Source organism: Dendrobium catenatum, unplaced genomic scaffold (genome assembly GCF_001605985.2).
Source record: "Dendrobium catenatum unplaced genomic scaffold, ASM160598v2 fragScaff_scaffold_231, whole genome shotgun sequence".
Classification (NCBI taxonomy): domain Eukaryota; kingdom Viridiplantae; phylum Streptophyta; class Magnoliopsida; order Asparagales; family Orchidaceae; genus Dendrobium; species Dendrobium catenatum.
The window spans coordinates 7,064,520-7,086,087 of NW_021318693.1; the positions used below are offsets into that span (position 1 = coordinate 7,064,520).

A 21,568-nucleotide genomic window follows, 5' to 3' on the forward strand; every position below is an offset into this window, starting at 1 on the left:
CGTTGCCCTTCTCCAAGGGACTTCAAATCACGAGCCCGGACCCATCCTGCGGCTGGTGACAACTCTGATTCCTCTCCATAGGAATCTCACTAACGCTCTCTCACAAGAACACAAGTGTGGACACAAATTTTTAATATCAATTCTTCATCCCTATTACAATAGCTTAAGGCCCTATATATAGGCCACAACATGAGAAAAATCAAAATTACAAAATTGCCCCTTGGGCCACAACACTCAAATAAGTTATCCTAGGGGTAAAACAGGAAATACATCAAATAAGAATTAAAATGCATAAAATAACTCATAATTGAAAATTTAAATAATGGCCGTTGATTTATGACGCCGCCTGTGATAGATGCGTCAAATCTTCGTACCGATGTCCGCATCATAATCGTTTGAATGAAACGAATGAAATAGGGCACAATAGCTGAACTGGCCGGTTATTGAAAATCGGGACCGGTTCAACAGTTCGGTGGTCGAACCGTCAATTCTAGTTGTTTGATACCGGTTTTCTGCGAAAGCGGTTCTAACATAAACCGTAACTGGTCAATTCCTGTCCGATTTTAAAAGCCTTGGTTATGTGTCATCAATTTATGATTAAATTTGTATTTTTTATTTGATGTTAATTGTTTATTTATATCAATTATTAATATGACTAGTGGCACAAAAAGGAAAGATTATGCATGAAAATATAACACTCAAGTTGAAGTGCCAAGCGAAGGTGCGAAGAAGATATATGTTTATATGAAATGTAATTTCTGCGAGAAGCGCATAACTAGTTGTGTCAAGAGGTTGAAGGATCACCTAATATGTATGCATGTCAATGTTGTACCGTATGCAAATGTATCTTGTGAATTGAAAAAGAAATGTATATATTACTTAAAAAAATTTGCCACCACAAAAGTGTTCACACAAAAAAATATGAAAGAGATGATAGAAAATTCTTCTTATTATAGTTCACAGCATGAAGGTTCTAATAGTGTAAGTCAGCTACTTTCTTCTAACCGAGGCACTCGGGGACCCATGGATAGATTTATGGTTAATATTGATGTTGAGGAAAATACAAACACTCAGGATATTCCTTCTCCTACTACTACAAAGGAACTCAGGAGCTGAATTTGTTTAATTATTGTCATATTCATCTATGAAAATGGTATAACATTCAATGTTATTAAGAGTCCATCATGAATCAATATGCTACGATATGTTGGAAGCTATGATATATGATTACAACTTCCAAGAATGTATGTGCTGAGGACTTAAATGCTAAATGAGGAGGTTAAAACAACTTTAAAAATGGTGGATGAAGTTAAAAATACTTGGATTGAGACAGAGGTGACAATAATATCAGATGGTTGGTTAGATATTTGACATAGAAATATTATTAATTTCTTAGTTAACAATCCATATGAAATTGTTTTTCTAAAATCAATGGATGCTTCAAATTTTACAAAGGGTGCACAACTATTGTTTGAAATGTTGGATATAGTTGTGGAGGAAATATAAGAGAAATTAGTAGTACAAGTTGTTACTGATAATGCAAGTGGATACAAAGCTGTAGGAAGATTGTTAATAGAGAAGAGACCTCACCTTTACTGGACTGTATGTGCTGCACATTGCATTGATTTAATGCTTGAGAGGTTGAGATAGTTGCCTCATCATAAATTTAGCCCTTTTAAATGCCCAATTCATTAATAAGTTCATTTACAATTACTCTTGGGTACTCAGTTTTATGAGAAAATTTATTGAAAAGGAAATTATTCGACCTGCTATTTTGAGATTTAATACTGCATATTTACCATCGCAGATATTTAAGGAATTAAGACGACCTTTGGAAGCTATGTTTGCTTCTAAAGAATGGAATAAAAGTTTATGGACCAAAAAACAAGAGGAAAATAGGTTAAGAAGATTGTTATGAAAGATGATTCATTTTGGTGTATTACAAATTATGTTTTAAAGATAACATGACTATTAGTTAAGGTGCTTAGAATAGTTGATGGTGAGAGGGCCCCGATTATGAGATTTATTTATAAACTAATGAATATGGCTAAAAAAGATATAACAAAAGATTTGAGAAGTGAAGAAGGTGACTACAAAGAAATATAAAAAATTATAGATAAAAAGTGGGATCGCCTATGACACCAATACTTACATGCTGTTACATACTATTTAAACTCTCAATTTTATTATGATAATAACTTTCATGTTGATAAAGATGTGAAAACTAGTTTGTATTCATGTATGGACAGACTTATTTCTAAGTGGACTACCCCAGAATGAATAATCAACTTGAGGATTTTCATTTGAAGATGAAAATTCTTGGATTTAGAGCAGCGCAAACATGCTACAAAACACGATCTTCCAGTATGTTTATTATTTGTATATTTATAATTTTAAATTTTAATGTATGTCAAACTCTTATATTTTAATTTATATTCATGATATACTTTTCATTTTCATGTAGAATATTGGTGAGCTCAATTTGAAGATGATGTTCTTGAATTATAAGCTTTTGCAGTTAAAGTTCTTAGCCTAACATGTTTGGCTTCTGCATATAAGCGTAATTGGAGCACTTTCAACCAAATTCAAATAAAGAGAAGAAATTGATTGACTGCAGATTGAATGAACAAATTAATATATGTTATGTTTAAAAAAAATTTGAAGGATAAACATCGCAAATTACAGAAGCAAGGAAATAGAGATAGTGAAATTGACCTTTTGGTTGATGATTTACAATCTGATGATGAATGTGTTACTCTTAAGAATACTGATGTTCCTGAAGTTGAAGTTGAAGCTGAAGGAGAAATTCATGTCAATCAGGAGAATGAAACAACCATTATAGATATTGAAAGGTTTGCTGAATTGATGTTATTTTTTAACTCCCAAGTATACAAAAGAAAGAAATAAAGCGAGATTGAAGCTTAAAAAAATTAAAAGTATTCTTAAATATAATGAATTATTTTTATGTTATTATTATTTCATTTTAGAACTAATGAATTATTAACTGATATAAGGGATAATGAAAAAAATATTATAGATGGAGAATAGTTTGAGGATGCTTTGAAATAAATTATGAGGGGTTTTTTTGACGACAATCAAAGTGAAGATGAGCTTGCATTGAGTCTTGATCCTAAGGGTGTGTTTTATTTTTAAGTGAGTTTATTTTGAATCTTGTGTTTCAATAATATTATCTTTAGAACAAATCATCAAGTTCATAATTGACTTAATATTTTGTCATATTTTGTCATTATTTATAATTTTAAATTGTCTTATTTTTTCGTTTTGAGGCTTACGCCTCGGTCAGCCTCGAGGCTTACGACGCCTCGATTTCTGATTTTGACTTTTAAAACCTTCTGCATCAATTCTCCCCTAGTGGAAGAATCTCATCCCCTGATGAGAATGCTTAAGAACTTCCATGATGTTTCGAATGCGCTATTTCTGACGTGAGATCTTCCTCTTGTATTGGAACTTCGGCTTATTGATTGATTTGATTGTCCATATTTTTTAATTAATTTATTATTATTTTTTAAAAAATAGAAGGAAAAAAAGACTTACATGACAATCCAAGCTCTCTGATGCCAAATTGATGCAATCTAATTAAACAAACTAGAATTGCAAACTAAAGACTTCTTTTTCTTAAAACATAGACAAACAAAACCTTAGAACATAACCAGACCTTACAACTTCAAATAAAAGGACACAACAACTTATATCAAATTAAAAAAAAAAGGACACAACAACGCCATATGACTAATCAAAGATTCGAGAAGAAATATATAGGTGGAATGAGAACCGTGGAGAGAAGAATAGATAGAAGTTCGAGACGAAGTTTTAGAAGATAGGAAGGTAGGGGAAAATAGCTTGCAAGCTATATAAACCTGCAGGTTTCACATTCCAAATATTATTCACAATTCACCCTCTCCAACTCTAAAGGAAATCAACAACCTTATATAGGAGAAAAAGGAGAAAAATATATTAAATGCTTTCCTTAATGAGCCACCCAAATCATCCAATAAAATGAACCCAAAACAGCCCACTTAATGTGAAATTAAAACACTTTAGCAGAGGAATCATCAAGGAACAACACACGAACAGCCATCATATTGAAAAACGAGACAGCAACATGGAGGAAATAAACAACCAGCATAGAGAAAAACAGGACAACAACAAGGGGAAATAAACAACCAACGTAGGGAAAGCTAGCAGCAGGGAAAAAGGAACCAATATGGGGAAGACCAACAACCAATCATGGGAAGACTAAACAACCACATGGGAAGACCAAACAACCACAAAAAAACCCACTAAATCAGCACCTATCTTGACTGCATCCCAGGAGAAGGGAATGGTAGTTGGTAGAAATCAAGTTTTGTTAAAATTTTGTAGGAAAGGGCTGTGTTTTTATTTTGGGTTTTGACCAAGGTTCCTCTTGGGGCATGTTTATTGGGTTTAGCTTATTTTTTAGTCCTAAAGCTTCAAGTCATTCATTTATTAGGTTTGAATTTATTATTTAATGGCACGGTTTTTTTTTTTAATGTCAGAATAGTTGAGATAGACTGACTGTTTAATCGGATGAAGAAATGAAGGAATTTGAATGATAGAGAACCTTAGAAATGTTTAATTTTTCTCGCTTCAAGTCATTTACTTATCAGGTTTGCAATTATTATTTAATGATATGATGTTAGTTGGTGTCAGGATAATAGAGATAGACTGCCTGCTTAGTCAAGTAGATAAATGAAAGAATTTGAGTCATATAGAATTGTAATTAAAGCGTCTGAAAAAAAGAAATGTTAGATTTTTCCTGCTCAAAAGTATGAATCGTGTGAGCTTAATAAATTTCTATGGCAATGCAGAGGAGATAGTAGGTATACCAACATTTAACAAAAATAGATTTTGTACCGCTTGAATGCTATTTGATTATGCCACAATATGTGAAGAAAATGTAGTATCATTTCAGTTTCACTAACAATACTTTGTTGACAACATCACCTTTGATGTTGTTCTCTAAAGCTAATCATTAGGGAGATGATCCTACATTTTTGGGAGCAAAGTGTGCTTGACCTCCTTAATGATGCATTCCTCCACAATATGTGATTTATCGCATTTTTATTTCACTCCCTCTATAAGAGCATAACCCACCTGTGGTTGAAGAATTTTGTACGTGACTCTAATCTATTAGTCAATATCTGAAAATTGATCACATGAAATGCAGATGGTTTAACAGGATAAAAGAATTGATTGTCGCTAATTTTCTTTATATAAATAAGAGCATATTTAGAATAGAATATTTTCTTAAACAATTCTACTAGAGTTTTAGTCTTTGCATTTTAACTTTCAATCACAGGCAGGTTGTGTGCTCATTTTTAAAGAATAAGAGATGACGTGCAAATGAGGTAAACTGTAGAAGGTATAGATGCACTTTACCATGTTTTAGTATGAGTAGGTGTTTCATTGATTGCCAAAAATGTTTTTGTTATGATTATTGCGTAAGCATGGCTTTGTAAAGCAAAGCTTAAACAGGAATGTCAGTTATGTTAGAGATCATACCTTGAATGTTGAACATTGGAAAGAAGCATATCCCTGTTTGTGCTAAGGAATTGTGCATTCTCTTCTTACATTGGCATCATTCCTTTCTAATGAATTGATTTTCTCCCAATGGTCCAGGATTAAGTAATGAGGGTTACTAGCAAGCCTTCTTGTAGTCTGGGTGCTTCTATTCTATACTTAAGATAGAGTAGGGGTAACTCATAACCCTTCTTTAAATGCATATAAAGGAAACTTTATAGATTTATTAGAGAAACCCAGAATTGATTTGCTTTAGAATTTAATTTAGGAAATGTGTTTGCTCACAACTTGTAGGAAAGACCTGATATTTTAATTGTTATGATATTATTGTTTAGGAAATCTAATCTTTGATGGTGGAGCTTCTATCTAATTTGATTTTCAATTTGGATCAATGCTGATTTAGGTTTGATAGCAACAGATTTTATTTGCTACACTTAAAACTTAAAAAAACTAATTATCGTGTCCACAATTATGCGCTTGATGAAGAATTAGGGTGTTCCTATTATGCTTTAACCAGATGATCTATGTTAGGATGCAATTAGGTTTTCCTACGATAAATGCCATTCATGTAATAAACATGCAAGAGGATCCTAGTACATGGAATATGTTAATAACTGAAATAATCTTACTTGAAGGTGGTGAATTTTTTAATCTTTATTTTGCTTTGAGGATGATGAATTTATTCATCCTTTGCCTTTGATATTCTCTTGATATTCCTCTAGCTGATTCCTCCTTGATTTTCCCTCTATTCTTATCATCTCTTGTTCTATCATTTTTTCTCTATTTTTTCTTCCTTCCCTCTTTTGGTCTTTGTTTGATGCACATGAGAGAGATAATCCAAAAAATTAGGGAGATAATAACAAGTGAGTGAGAAATAATATGTTAATGAACTTCTATCCTTGTTAACTTTTGTTTTCCCCCAGTTCTTAATTCTTTTGATGTTAATTTTAGTTTTATTAGTCTTATTGGTGCATCTTCTACTCTCCCTTGTACATACCTAGACCACATAAGTATATTTTTAACTACTTTACCTAGACCACATAAGTATATTTTTAACTACTTTATCTTTAATAGGTATTATTGTCATGGTCATCCCCATAGAGTTATTTTTTAATCAATCATTCTTTGTTTTAATGCACATTCATTGCAACGTTCTAATTTATGTTTTTATCAACTTAACTTGATGGAATCTTTATCACCTATGAGTCTATGACCCCCAATCATATGACAAAGCTAATCTGAGTGCAATTCTATTTCGTATACATTTATTCTGTATTATATTCTATTATTCTCTGATAGCATAATGCTCCTATATCACATCTTTAATCAACCACTTAGTCTTAATTCTAAAAGTTATATCACCATAGTTTTATCTTTCTCCTTATTTAAGTATAGATCTCACCAATTAGGATTATGCCATTTGTAAATAGCATACACCAATGCATACCTTATTTTGACTATTTTTGGTATGCATCTCTATAACCAATATAGAAGGAGATATACTTTTAATAATGTTCCTTGGCAAATACTTCGGTCACTCCTTAATTATTTATAATGTTAGACCATGCTTCACCATACAAATATTTAGTAACTTCACTGAGCCTTTTGCATTTGGAACTTGGATGCTGTATTTTCTTTTAGATCTATCCTTAAATCTAGATTTAATAACTTGAAGACTATTCAGCTGTGCAGAGTCCCTTGCCTTTATAACTAAAAATGAATCTTAGCTATTGTCCTGACAACAACAAGATGACACGGTAAGAGGAATAAATGGAAATTAATTAGAGAATATTTTCCTATTTCAGTTGGATTACATCAAGGATCAACCTTAAGCCCATATTTTTTTGCTTTAGTCATGGATGCTCTCACTAGACATTTGTAAGAGGTTGTACCCTGGTGTATGTTTTTGGCTGATGATATTTTTGTTGTTGATAAGACTAGAGAGGGAGTTATAGGTATACTTGAATTATGGAGGTCAACCTTAGAGTCTAAAGGTTTTTGTTTGAGTAGATCTAAAATTGAATATATGGAGTATAGTTTTAGTAATAATAGATTTAGTGGGGGGATTGTGACCTTGGGTGGTCAAGTCATAAATAAGAGTAAACATTTTAGATATCTTGGGTCTATTGTTTAGAGTGATGGTGAAATAGATGGAGATATTATTGATAGAATTCAAGTTGGATGGTTGAAGTGGAGGAATGCATCGGGCTTGTTGTGTGATAGAAAAGTCCCTTTGAAACTTAAGGGAAAATTCTATTAAGATGGTAGTGAGACCTGCAATGCTTTATGGTGTAGAACGTTGGCCATTAAAAGAGAAGCATAATATTAATTGTTGCAGAGATGAGGACCAGCCTTAAGCCCATATCTTTTTGCTTTAGTCATGGATGTTCTCACTATACATTTGCAAGAGGATGTACCTTAATGATATTGTTCTTGTTGATAAGACTAGAGAGGGAGTTGAAGGTAAACTTGAATTATGGAGGTTGACCTTAGAGTCTAAAAGTTTTCACTTGAGTAGATCTTAAACAAAATATATGGAGTGTAATTTTAGTAGTAATAGACCTAGTGAGGGGATTGTGATTTTGGGCGATCAAGTCATTATTAAGAGTACACGTTTTAGATATATTGGATTTATTGTTCAGAGTGATGGTGAAATAAATGTGGATATTATCAGCAGAATTCAAGTTGGATGGTTGAAGTAGAGGAATGCATCGGGCTTGTTGTGTGATAGAAAAATACCCCTTAAGGGAAAATTCTATAAGATGGGTAGGTAGTTTAGTATTTTGGAAGTAGGGCCGACATCTAGAGAGCTTCCTAATTGACCCTGGACTTATGAAGGGTGAATGCTCCTAGAGCTAATGCAATTAAAATTTTAATTTAATGAGTTTCTAATGCAATGCATGCTAATTGAAAAGTTTAAATCAGATATGCTTCAGAGTTTAAAAACAAGCTTATAGAAAAATAATTTTTAGAAAAGACTGGGCCTCCCAGGTCCGGCACTTCATCCTTATAGGCCAGATTATCCGGACTCTACCTGCAGGCAGGGAGATGTCTTATTAGAAGGAGAGAGAAGAATGCATTTAATATGCATGTGACCCCGGACTGTTCCGGCAGTTTCCTAGGTCGTTAGGTTTCTAAATTATTTAAGCCTTAAAATATTAGTCTTTAATTACAAGTAAAAACTATTTTTTTAGTACTTAGAGAGCCTAACGAAAATAGACCATACACATGAAAGAAATAAACCTAGAAAAAACAGGTAAGTTCTAATGCGCATGAAAAATATACACATCGATATAAATCCACCATAAAAAGTAAAGTAAGAAAAGTTCACAGCAAGTACAGTATAAGTACAACCCAGGGTCTGTAGAAAAGTAGTGGTGGCCATGTTCCATCGACAACAACCTGGATTCTAATCATAGTAAATGATGTAAGTCTTAAAAGCCGGGTATTTCATTTAAAAGTCTCTATCTTCGAGTGGACTGTCCTTCTCCGGATCACCTCCTTTTGAATCGTCTCTTTCGGGCTCCGTCTGGTTCGTCCCCCAGAAGGGTACCCAAATGACTAAGAAATTCCCCGAGAAGGGGCATCTCTTATTCTCTTTGGGTACCTTATATTTGAAATGCTGGATTTTTAGACTTTCACAACTCAATATAAATATAAATTACATTTGAAAAATAGAAAATCTAGACCCGGACTCCTGCATGGTTATCCTAATAAAAATCATCTCAAGCAGTTTATATTACATCACAAGCAGTTAATAGATGCAGAAATATAAACACGCTTGGCCACGCTCTTTTAATTTTAAAGGGGGCTGAGCAGTTTCTAGAGCATATGCAAAAAATAATATTAGTATTAAAAGCTTTAAATCATTACTGCCACTTTTTTTTTAGCGCTGCAGGAATGTGGCCACATGCATAAGACTAGATTAATACGAAGACGGTCCTAGCCCATGGACGTTCTAACGCACAAATCACATATGCAAAGTATAAAAAGCATAATAAAGAAATAAACAATAATCACCACAAGTTAAAACAATCAAACAAATCAATATTCGTGCAATAAGACAGATCATCATAGAAAGTATAAAGAAAAATAGAAAAAGGTAAACACCGGCCCTAATCCTAGAGCTAGAAGTGGTGCCCTAGCACATCTATGTGTGTGTAGCAGGCTTGTGTGGCTTTGGATAGGTCCTATGTAGGGTACTTAATTCAAGTTGTCTAAGGTTTAGATTTGTTGAAGGCTAAAAGGGGAAGCTTTAATTGAAGTATAAATATTAATGAATTAGGATCTATTTTATTTCATTTTAGTTTGTTGATCAGTTTTAATGCTTAGGATAGTGATAATTAAAATTTAAGTTATATTAGCCAATTTTGGAAAGTCTCGGGTCCTAGGTGCTAGGCTGAGGGGTCCAAAATGTCACTATGGGAAATATGCTAGGTTTGGGGGTTCTAGCACTTTTTAAAAAGATATATAGATCTAAGTGTAGTGACTTAGATCTAAATTTTTTTTTGAGAAATTCTTACCGTTAGATCTTCGAGGTCTTCAAACGGTTGAGCTTGTAGATTGTCCTCGTATGTTTCTCTAGTTGAAATCACGAACAAATTTACTCTAGGTCAACCGGCTCGAGGCCTTAGACGGATCTAGCCTTGATCTCGCTGGAAAGTCGCCGCCGGTGGGGTTTGACTGGTAGATTTGAGTGGAAGAAGGTGCGGATAAGTTGGAAAAGCTCTTACCAAAAAAAAGTTCGAGTTGAGAGTGGCTAGGGAGAAAATAAAAGAAAAAGATCATTTGAAATCCTATTTCCCTCTATTTAAAATCTATACTCATGATCAACGGCTTAGAACTATCATATGGCTCATTTTGTGCCGCTTTCTCAATTTTATTGTGCTTTGCACAATCTTTTAATTATTTGATGCACTTTTTTCATTTTATAGAGATAGAGGTATAGGTAGTAGAGAGGACAACCACCTCGGCAGTCAGTTGATACAGCTCCAGTTGTTAGCCCGACGATAGTTACTCCTGCTGTTGGACGACGCCCACGTCATCCCGGACAGAGATAGCAGCATGAGCCTGCTCAACCCTAGACTAGTCCAGTTGTGGTAGCCCCTCAGCAACCTGTTAATCCTACGGAGTCCTGCCACAGTAGGTGGGTTTGGAGACGTTGACAGGAGGATACTTCTGTCGAGCTAGTACCGTCAGTGGAGACATTACGACCAGTTGAGGCAGTACAGTCAATTGAGTCAATACAGTCAATAGAGGCAGTTCAGCCAGTGGATATAGTAGATCAAATGAATATAGTAGTTTCTTTCGGGTCTGAGTTGGTCCCGAAGACTTGTGATGTGGATACAGTAACTCCTCCTGATGGATCACCAGACCGAGTTGAGACAGCTTTAGCTCTTGGCCCCTATAGGATCACTTTCCCTCCTGGTTTCGTTCCTTCATGTTTTAGAGTTTTTGATGGGTTTGGGAACCCGAGGCAGCATGTGGCTTAGTACTGTGCTATATGTTGCAACATAGGAGGAAACGATGCCCTGATGTTGTGGTTGTTTGTTAGTAGAGAAATTCTTACCGTTAGATCTTCGAGGTCTTCAAACGATTGAGCTTGTAGATTGTCCTCGTATGTTTCTCTAGTTGAAATCACGAACAAATTTACTCTAGGTCAATCGGCTCGAGGCCTTAGACGGATCTAGCCTTGATCTCGCTGGAAAGTCGCCGCCGGTGGGGTTTGATCGGTAGATTTGAGTGGAAGAAGGTGCGGATAAGTTGGAAAAGCTCTTACCAAAAAAAAGTTCGAGTTGAGAGCGGCTAGGGAGAAAATAAAAGAAAAAGATCATTTGAAATCCTATTTCCCTCTATTTAAAATCTATACTTATGATCAACGGCTTAGAACTATCATATGGCTCATTTTGTGCCGCTTTCTCAATTTTATTGTGCTTTGCACAATCTTTTAATTATTTGATGCACTTTTTTCATTTTATAAAGACAGAGGTATAGGTAGCAGAGAGGACAACCACCTCGGCAGTCAGTTGATACAGTTCCAGTTGTTAGCCCGACGATAGTTACTCTTGCTGTTGGACGACGCCCACGTCATCCCGGACAGAGATAGCAGTAGGAGCCTGCTCAACCCTAGACTAGTCCAGTTGTGGTAGCCCCTCAGCAACCTGTTAATCGTACGGAGTCCCGCTACAGTAGGTGGGTTTGGAGACGTCGACAGGAGGATACTTCTGTCGAGCTAGTACAGTCGGTGGAGACATTACGACCTGTTGAGGCAGTACAGTCAATTGAGGCAATGCAGTCAATAGAGGCAGTTCAGCCAGTGGATATAGTAGATCAAATGAATATAGTAATTTCTTTCGGGTCTGAGTTGGTCCCGAAGTCTTGTGATGTGGATACAGTAACTCCTCCCGATGGATCACCAGACCGAGTTGAGACAGCTTTAGCTCTTGGCCCCTATAGGATCACTTTCCCTATGAGTCCCTATATAGAGGCACTCCGTCGGGCCTTCTCAGAGGATGACACACTCGAAGATGAGTCAGATGAGGACGTACCAGTATATCGGGCCTTCGTGATTATGCGTCGTGGTCACTCAGACGAGCAGAGAGAGCCCGAGGATGAGGATGAGCAAGGAGACCCCGAGGTGGGAGGATCTCTGAGATCAGTAGCTACGGATGCCACAGTCTTGCACTTACAGACTCAGATGGTTGAGATGGCCAAGGCCATGACAGCGATGACTGCCCAGTTGACAGCTTTGGGGGCTACACCCCAGGTGACGGGCGTAGGTACCCCTACTACGTCCAGAGTTGAGCCAATAGTACCGCCAATAGCACCAGACCCTGTAAGAGTGGATAGGGTCCAGAGGGCAGTTCCTACAGCACCTGCAGTAGTCCAAAGTCAGCCATCACAGTTGTCAGCGGGTTAGATTCAAGATTTGATAGCTAAGAAAGTAGAGCAGGCGATTTCCTCCAGGAAGACTGGAGAGGCTGTTAGTAGATGGCGTCTTTATACTATTGAGTACGAGCAGGAGCCCTACCCTCCTGGTTTCGTTCCTTCATGTTTTAGAGTTTTTGATGGGTTTGGGAACCCGAGGCAGCATGTGGCTTAGTATTGTGCTATATGTTGCAACATAGGAGGAAACGATGCCCTGATGTTGTGGTTGTTTGTTAGTAGTTTGATTGGGGTAGCGTTTGCTTGGTACACTGACCTCCTCAACAACTTAGTCCCGACATTTGCAGAGTTGGAGCAGCTGTTTATACAGAGGTTTGTCTGTGTAGAACATCGGGCCACAATAGGGGAGTTAGTGGTTACTAAACAATGTCCTCGAGAGCCATTATAGGATTACATAGTCAGATGGAGAAATCTTAGCCTATAGTGTGAGCTCCAATTACAAGAGCAGCATGAAGTATATATTTTGCTAAAGAATACAGATGGCCCTATAGCACCTTACATGAAAGGTTTTAGTATAAGAACCTTCAAAAAATTGCTAACTAAAGTGATCAGTTTGTAGGATAGTATACCCGATGCAGTCCCTCCTAAGGTTGAGAGTCAACCTTTGCGTAGACCTCAGCGACAGGAGTCTTCAGGGGCACCTCCTCCTAGGAAAGGGGAGGTACACAGTACATATGGGCCACCAGATAAGGGAAAGAAGCCCGTGAGCAGTGCACTACAACCACGACCGTAGGTTCAGCAATCTAGACCCCCTTATATAACCTCAGAGAGGCAATTGTCTTTATAGGAGAGACTTAATAAAGAATATCCCTTTAAAAGAGAAAGCATAAGGAAGATATTTAAGTTCCTTATTAAGAAAAATATCTTGACATTCCCATTTAATAAGAAGGCGGATGAAGAAGAGCAAACATCCACTATATTGCTCCTTTCACCGACATATTAGGCATGCACTTGAAGATTGTTTTGTTTTCAAGGATAAGGTGGAGAGTCTTATGGCCACTGGGAAGATACATATTCAGGATAGTGATCTGGTGCAGCCTTAGGGCAAGGCTACTCAGACAGTGCAGCTGATTTCAAACTCCAGCCACCGTGACAGTCAGAGTTACAGTCAGGGCAGTAGTAGCAGGTCATCCCACAGTTCTGGAGGAGAGTGACAACTAGCATTCTCCAAGAAGACCTAATAGATGATTAAGCAAGCTGTATAGAGTTCAGAGGCAGTTGAGAGGAGGTCTCCCCAGGCCAAGTCGACAATTGCCACTCCAGTTTCTTTGCTAGTATCCGTTTCTTCTCTTCCTTCTTCTGTTATAGTGCCAGATGAGCACATTTCTTTTTCTGCTTTTATTTGTACTAAAAAAATATATGAAAGAGAAAAGATTATTGTGACCACAGAAGGGAAGGGGGCACAACACTTACGCTGAAGGACTTTTGAGTTATTTTTGCTTTCTTGCATCTTCTAGCTCTAATATCTTTATAGTGATGACTGATGAAAGAGTATGATCTCTCTATCTCATTCCATGTGTGAAGAGATTTCTTTTTTTTAATTAAAATTTATTTTAAATTGAAATTGAATTTAGAAGTGAAAATTTTCTTTGTTATCTTGTAATTCTATCTCATATATAACTTTAACATGCTGATGAATAAACTTAATAATTTTCTCAATTAAGTTAATTTTTATCACAAGATCGGATTTGTTTTGTAGATTTTTCTTCCTTGTATGAGAGAAGTGAGTTTTCTTCTCTTGTATTTGTAAGATGATCTTACAACTGAGAGAGTTTTCTTTTAGAGATTTGAAAAAGAAGGCGGTTACAAAAAATTGAAAAGATGTGTAAAATGCATCAAAATTGAAAGATGCACAAAGTGCATCAAATAATTAAAAAATTATGCAAAGCACATTAAAATTGAGAAAACGACACAAAATGAGCCCTAGGATGGATCTAAGCCGTTGATTATGAGTATAGAGCTTTAAATAGAGGGAATTAGGGTTTCAATGATCTTTTTCTTTTATTCTCTCTCTAGCCTCTTTCAACCCGAACTTTTTTTTTGGTGAGAGCTCTTCCAATTTCTCCGCACCTTCTTCCACTCAAATCCACCAGTCAAACCCTGCCGGCGCCGACTTTCCGGCGAGATCAAGCCCTCGAGCCGGTTGACCTAGAGTTCATTTGTTCGTGATTTCAATTAAAGAAACATGCGAGGACAATCTACAAGCTCAATCGTTTGAAGACCTCGAAGATCTAACGGTAAGAATTTCTCAAAAAAAAAATTAGATCTGGGTCACTACACTTAGATCTATATAGCTTTTTAAAAAGTGTTAGAACCTTCAAACCTGGCCTATTTTTCATAGTGATATTTTGGACCTTAGCCTAGCACCTAGGAGGACCCGAGACTTTTTAAAATTGACTAATATAACTTAAACTTCAATTATAACTACCCTAAGCATTAAAATTGATCCACAAACTAAAATGAAATAAAATAGATCATAATTCATTAATATTTATACTTCAATTAAAGCTTCCCCCTTTTTGCTTTCAACAAATATGAATTTTAGGCAACTTGGATTAAGTACCCTACATAGGACCTATCCAAAGCCACACAAGCCTGCTACACACACATAGATGTGCTAGGGCATCACTTCTAGCTTTAGGATTAGGGCCGATGTTTACCTTTTTCTGCTTTCCTTTCTGTTTTTATGATGATCTTGCTTGTGACATGAATGTTGATTTGTTTGATTGCTTTGACTTGTGGTGATGATTGTTTATTTCTTTATTATGTTTTCTATGCTTTACTTATGTGATTTGTGCGTTAGAATGTCCATGGGCTATGACCGTCTTTGTACTAATCCAGCCTTATGTAGGTGGCCGCGCTCATGCAACACTAATAAAAAAAAAGGGGCAGTAATGATTTAAAGCTTTTAATACTAATATTATTTTTTGCAGATGCTCCAGAAACTGCTCAGCCCCCTTTAAAATTAAAAGAGCATGACCAAGCGTGTTTATATTTCTGCATCTATTAATTGCTTGTGATGTGATATAAATTGTTTGAGATGATTTTTATTAGGATAACCATGTAGAAGTCCGAGTCTAGATTTTCTATTTTTCAAATTCAATTTATATTCATATTGAGTTGTGAAAGTCTAAAAGTTTGGCATTTCAAATATAAGGTACCCAAAGAGAATAAGAAAGGCCCATTCTTGGGGATTTTTTTAATCATTTGGGTACACTTCTGGGGGACAAACCATATGGAGCCCGAAGGAGATGATCCAAAAGGAGGTGAACCGGAGAAGGACAATCCACTTGAAGACGGAGACTTGAAGATAAAATGCCCGGCTTTTAAGACTTGCGTTATTTACTAGGATTAGAATTCAAGTTGTTATCGGTGAAGCTTGGCCACCACTACTTTTTTGCAGACATTGGGTTGTACTTATACGACACTTGCCATGGACTTTTTTTACTTTACTTTTTCTGGTGAATTTATTTTGATGTATTTGTTTTTCATGCGCATTAGAACTACATGCTTTTTTTAGGTTTATTTCTTGCATATGTATGACATGTTTTCGTTAGGCTCTCTAAGGACTAAAAAAATATTTTTTACTCGTAATTAAAGACAAATATTTTAAGACTTAAATAATTTAGAAACCTAACGATCTAGGGAACTGTCGGAACCGTCCGGGGTGCATGCATATTAAATGCATTCTTCTCTCTCCTTCTAAGAAGATACAAGGCCACTTAGGAGCCCTCAAGACGTCGGCCTTAACTTCCGAAAAAACTAATCCACCCATCTATCTTTCATAAAAGACTGGACAACATGATTTTGAATCGATTAGGTGGTTAGCTGGCTCCCTAATCCTGGCCGGGGTAAGTTCAGGTTTTGCACTGCATTAGCTATGACACAGGTGTTAGTGTTGTGTGTAGAACACTAAATCCAAGTTAGATTTAGGATTCAAGGCTTCTACATTAGGTCTCGTAGTACGCCTAAATGGTAGATAAATTTCCTTCTCTTCAGGGGCTATAAATTCTGTTTATCTGCGTCACATAGATGGCGCCACTTTCATCCTTTTTCTTTGCGTGTTTTGGGTGATTGTTTTCTTTTCTCCACTTTCTCAATGCCTTAGTCCCTCCAGATGCTGAGATGAACCTCGCATGTTGATTAAACCCCTTTAGCCTGTCTTTCTTTTTTAGTAGGAATTTCCTAGTCTCCCTTTTGTGTGCCAATCAAGCTTGTGAGGCCTGCAATGCTTTATAGTGTCGAATGTTGACCATTAAAAGAGAAGCATAATACTAAGTTAAGTGTGACAGAGATGAGGATGCTCATGTGGATGAATGACTTTACCCTTAGAGATAGGATACGAAATGAGCATATACGTGAAAAGGTTGGAGTAGCTCCAGTGGAAGATAAGATTAGAGTGAGTCACCTTAGATTGTTTGGTCACATAAAACGGCGGGCTTCAGATTCCCCGGTTAGTAAGTAGATGTATTAGATTTGACTTATGTTAAGAAAGATAGAGGTAGACTTAATAAACTTGATTATAAAATATTAGAAATGACTTTTCTTTATTAGATTTAGATGAGAATTGGACTCTTAACATGACACAATGAAGAAAAAGGATTCATGTAGCCGACCCCACATAGTGGGATAAAGGCTTGTTGTTGTTGTTGTTGTTATTGTAGTAGTGCTAAGAGGTATAATCTTACTTTGATTGGTTACTCTTTTGGCACTCCATAACTACTGATGTTAGACAATGCTTCGCCATACATATGTAGTAACTTCAATAGGCCTTCAACATTTGGAACTTGGATGCTCTTTTTTCTTTTAGTAAATATAAAATGAATAACTTGAAGACTTTTCAGCTGTGCCTCCCTTGCCTTTATGACTAAAAAATGAACCACACCAGCAAGATGAACACAGTAAGACGAAGAAGTGGAAAGAAATTAGAAAACATTTTATGCTTGGAAAGAATTTTTCATCTGTATTGCTTAAGAGTTATTGTTGGTTTGAATGTAAATTTTCACTTTGATTTGGTTGTCATCTTGGTAGCGATATGGAAGGATTGAGAATTGAAACTGAAAAGAGGGTCATTCTGAATGCATTTTTTCTTTTCTAGCTCTCTCTCTCTCTCTCACAAGCGGGATTTCTGCTCAATAATGAGGTATTTTTGACGATCTGGTTTATCAACTTCACAGAGAGGAGGAAAGAGGGAATGGATGAAGGTTTCCCGGAGAAGGGAGAGACCGAGAGGATATGAGTTGCGGTTTTGATCCTATTTTGGATCAGCTGTTTCTGAATCCTGTTGCGGCTCAGCTATAGGTGAATCTGAAGCAATTCCCGGAACTTACCAGGAATAGGCTAATGGCGTTAAAGTCTTAATTATTTTAAGATTTAATTTTTGGTCTCCTTCAAAATTGGATTGGCTGTCTGTATTCTTTTTATATTTTCTTGCAACTGCTCAGGTAAAAACTTATTTGGACTAATATTAAAAGCTCATAATAGAAGTTATGGTGACATAAGAACTATGTGTCTGATTGGTAAAACTTCTTATGAATTCTTATCAATGAATGGTCATTTTTAATGATCAATAGCCTGGTTACTTTGTTTAACATGTTTTTGATATCAAGTAACTTTCTTTTGTTTGGTTCAACAAAGAGAGGATATTTTTTAACTTTATTTCATGGTTCATAAGGTTTGCTAGCATATGTACTGCGCAGGAGTTATTTTATAATTCAGTCTATTTCTAGCTGACCATCCAACTTGTAAATGTACTAGTCGTTACATTAGTCTTTTATCTTATTTACTTGTTTTCTTACTATCCATCACAGATCGTGGATATTATTCAGTGGAGACTGTAACACTTTTGGTGGCCCTGAAAGTTCGTTTCAGGGATAGAATTACGATTCTTAGAGGAAACCATGAAAGCAGGCAAATTACTCAAGTGTAAGCGCTTTATTTTCTTGACTACCAGTTTAGTTCTGAGCATAATTGTGGACACTCATAAAATGTCATAGGCCGTTAACGTAGATGTGTAGCATATTCTTCTTGAGAGAGACTTTAACTCTGGCCGGTGTTCTTTCCTTATTGTGAACAAATCAAACACTATTTTGACCCATGATTTTTTTGAAAAACATTTTGTTTCAGTTTATTATTTACTTGGTACTAATTGTCAATATATTGCAACTATAACATATTTTGGAGATGTCATTTTTATCATCAAGGAAACTTGATCAATGTTTAGATTTATAGAAAGTTTTTAATGGAAACCTAGGCGCACATCTAATCTTGTTATAACTTATGTCTTCTAATATGTAAGCTTCCTTTTGATTTTCATTCAGATATGGTTTCTATGATGAATGCTTGAGAAAATATGGGAATGCGAATGTGTGGAAATATTTCACCGACCTTTTTGATTATCTACCCCTTACAGCTCTAATAGAAAATCAGGTTTGAAGATATTTTCATTTTCTAACCTATCTGTAATGTACTGCCGTTGCATTTTTAGGCCTTAAACTATTTGTTGTTGCAGATTTTTTGTCTGCACGGTGGCTTGTCCCCCTCACTGGACACCTTGGACAATATTCGGTCCCTTGACCGTATACAAGAAGTATGCTCCATTTCTTCACCTAAGAACTCTGTTCTGCCTGCTTATTTTACATAAAATGAGATTTTGTGTTTTGCATGCGATGTAATGAGCAAATCTCTCATTTATCTAAGTGTGATAAGGAAGTCGGATTCTTACTCTGATCATGAAATGAAGGAACGGGAATTTTTAATTAAATGCCTGTAGTGTGCTGAATGATTTGTCCTTCCAAGGTTTAACTGCTGCTAGATATTAAACAGATAATTTTGCACTTTGATAACCGTCTAACTTTGCACCTTAAACAGTGAGATTTTGATTTATCTGTATCCTTAATAACTTTATTAAACAGGAACAAAGTGTGTAATTTAATGCGAAGATGTCAAAGTTATACCATTTTTTGGTCTCTTTTTCTGTTGTTTAGAGAACTAATGGGTCCAGAGAACATGGATAATCTTATATTATGTGGGCGGTAATGATTCTAAATTTTTTTCATAGATAATTACAGTCAAATGAGCACCTTCATATAATATTAGACTTGAAACTCTGAACCTACAGGCTAGTGAGTTTCTTTTCAATGTGAACCGAATGGTGATGGCTCCCTTGTTCAAGAAACTGTAGACACTCCTAAATATAGATTGCATTAAGAATTGCCTTCGTTATACTTGAACCATGTTTTCTATGTCAGCAGTAGAATTCTAGTCTATTATCTTAGATATGATTTATCTCTGCATTAAAGGCTTGGTGATTGGTAATATGGCTAGACAACACTCCTAAATATGGATTGCATGTTTATTTTTTTGAGTTAGTCTCATAAACACAAAAAGGCCCATAATTCTATTCAAATCTTTTGATTTATTCAATACATTTCTATCTGCTTTTCTTTAAAAGCAAATTTAACAATGCATTTAAATCTTAGGTCCCACATGAAGGGCCCATGTGTGATCTCCTATGGTCTGATCCAGATGATCGATGTGGGTGGGGAATATCGCCAAGAGGTGCTGGGTACACATTTGGACAAGACATTTCGCAGCAGTTCAATCATACCAATGGCCTCTCTCTGGTTTGCAGAGCCCACCAGCTTGTAATGGAAGGTTTCAATTGGTCTCAGGTGTGTTAATTTAATGTTTGCTACAATCTTCTAAGCCTTTTGGATTGATTAAACGAAAGCTATATATATGTTTTTGGCTGCAGCTTTTTAAAGTTTCAGGCCGATATTACTCTTTTACATTTTGAATCCCTTTTCTTATGCAAGAGAAGTGGAGTGAAATCGAATAGTTTCTTTATTTTTATCTTTTTGATCTGCTAGGTCCTGTAAGATTTTGAGGGCATTATGTTCTTAGGATAGCTCATTCTGATTTGATGACCAAATGTCCATTTTTATCATATATGTAATCTCTTACTATGCAGGATAAAAATGTTGTTACAGTATTTAGTGCACCCAACTACTGTTATCGTTGTGGTAACATGGCAGCCATACTGGAGGTTGGGGAGAATATGGAACAGAATTTTCTACAGTTTGATCCCGCACCGAGGCAGATTGAGCCCGATACGACCCGCAAGACTCCAGACTATTTTCTGTAATTTTGATAACTTTATACATTTGGTAGTGGTGCTTATCCACCACAAGGTGTGTGTGCAGTAGATGTGTCTCTGAGCAGTGAGAATCATCACCCTCATTCTTTCATGTGAAGTTTTTGCTACCACTGCCACCATTCCAATGCTAATTCTAGGAAACTTTGAGAAAGTTAATATTGTGCACACTTTGTATTTGAAGAAATGACAGGGAAGCAGCAATAACAAGCAGAATTTCTCCCCTCATACTGATTTTGCCCATCCAAAAGAAAAAAACAGAAGAAATTTTCAACACTGCAGTGGCTCATCTTTCTTATAATACTCCTTGATTGCTGTTGACCTTGCTGCATCATCCAATTGTAGTGCTCTGTGAATGCTCCAAGATATATAGTTCAGAATTGCTTCATTGATGCCAAATAAACTGGCATCTGTAAGTTGAAACTTTATTGATGTGTTTAAGAATATTTCAGGAACATTTATTTTCTTTACTATCTCAATAATCTAGCCTTGATTAATTTTACACCGTTTACCTGGGTTTGTGCTGCTTGCTTCCTAAGCCCTATCAGGTGGTTCAAGTTGCAGCCAATTGAATTTCAGTTGGGTTGGCCTCTTCAGGGTTTTCACTACTTCATGAACTGAAAATTTTCTTGTTTACAAGGTTTTTTTTTAAGCTGATCTCATACTGCCAGAGTTTACCGATTGCCAAGTTTTGAGGTCTAGGTTTTCCTGAACGTTTTTTCCTTTTTTAGAACATGTTATTAGAATAACTTTGATTTATGAAGAAGAAAATGGGAATATAGGGTTTCAGTCGCAGGTATGTATGAAGTTCTATTATTAAAGCAGTATACAATTGTTGTTTTAGGACAAGTTATTACGTGCGGTAGATGAGAGCAGTCTGAGCTCAATGGAAATGGATCATATCAC

General features: G+C 36.0%; 1 protein-coding gene across 1 annotated transcript in view; it reads left to right on the plus strand.

Annotated features, from left to right (window-relative positions):
- LOC110091860 (serine/threonine-protein phosphatase PP2A-1 catalytic subunit) overlaps positions 1–21,173 on the plus strand; it is a 39,620-nt gene extending 18,447 nt beyond the window's left edge. Inside the window, exons 2-6 of the mRNA XM_020816113.2 lie at positions 18,318–18,432; positions 18,828–18,936; positions 19,019–19,096; positions 19,989–20,180; positions 20,480–21,173. Coding sequence (XP_020671772.1) covers positions 18,318–18,432; positions 18,828–18,936; positions 19,019–19,096; positions 19,989–20,180; positions 20,480–20,653 — 668 coding nt within the window. The 3' untranslated portion in view covers positions 20,654–21,173. The remainder of the gene's footprint in view (positions 1–18,317; positions 18,433–18,827; positions 18,937–19,018; positions 19,097–19,988; positions 20,181–20,479) is intronic.
- Positions 21,174–21,568: the final 395 nt, after the last annotated feature.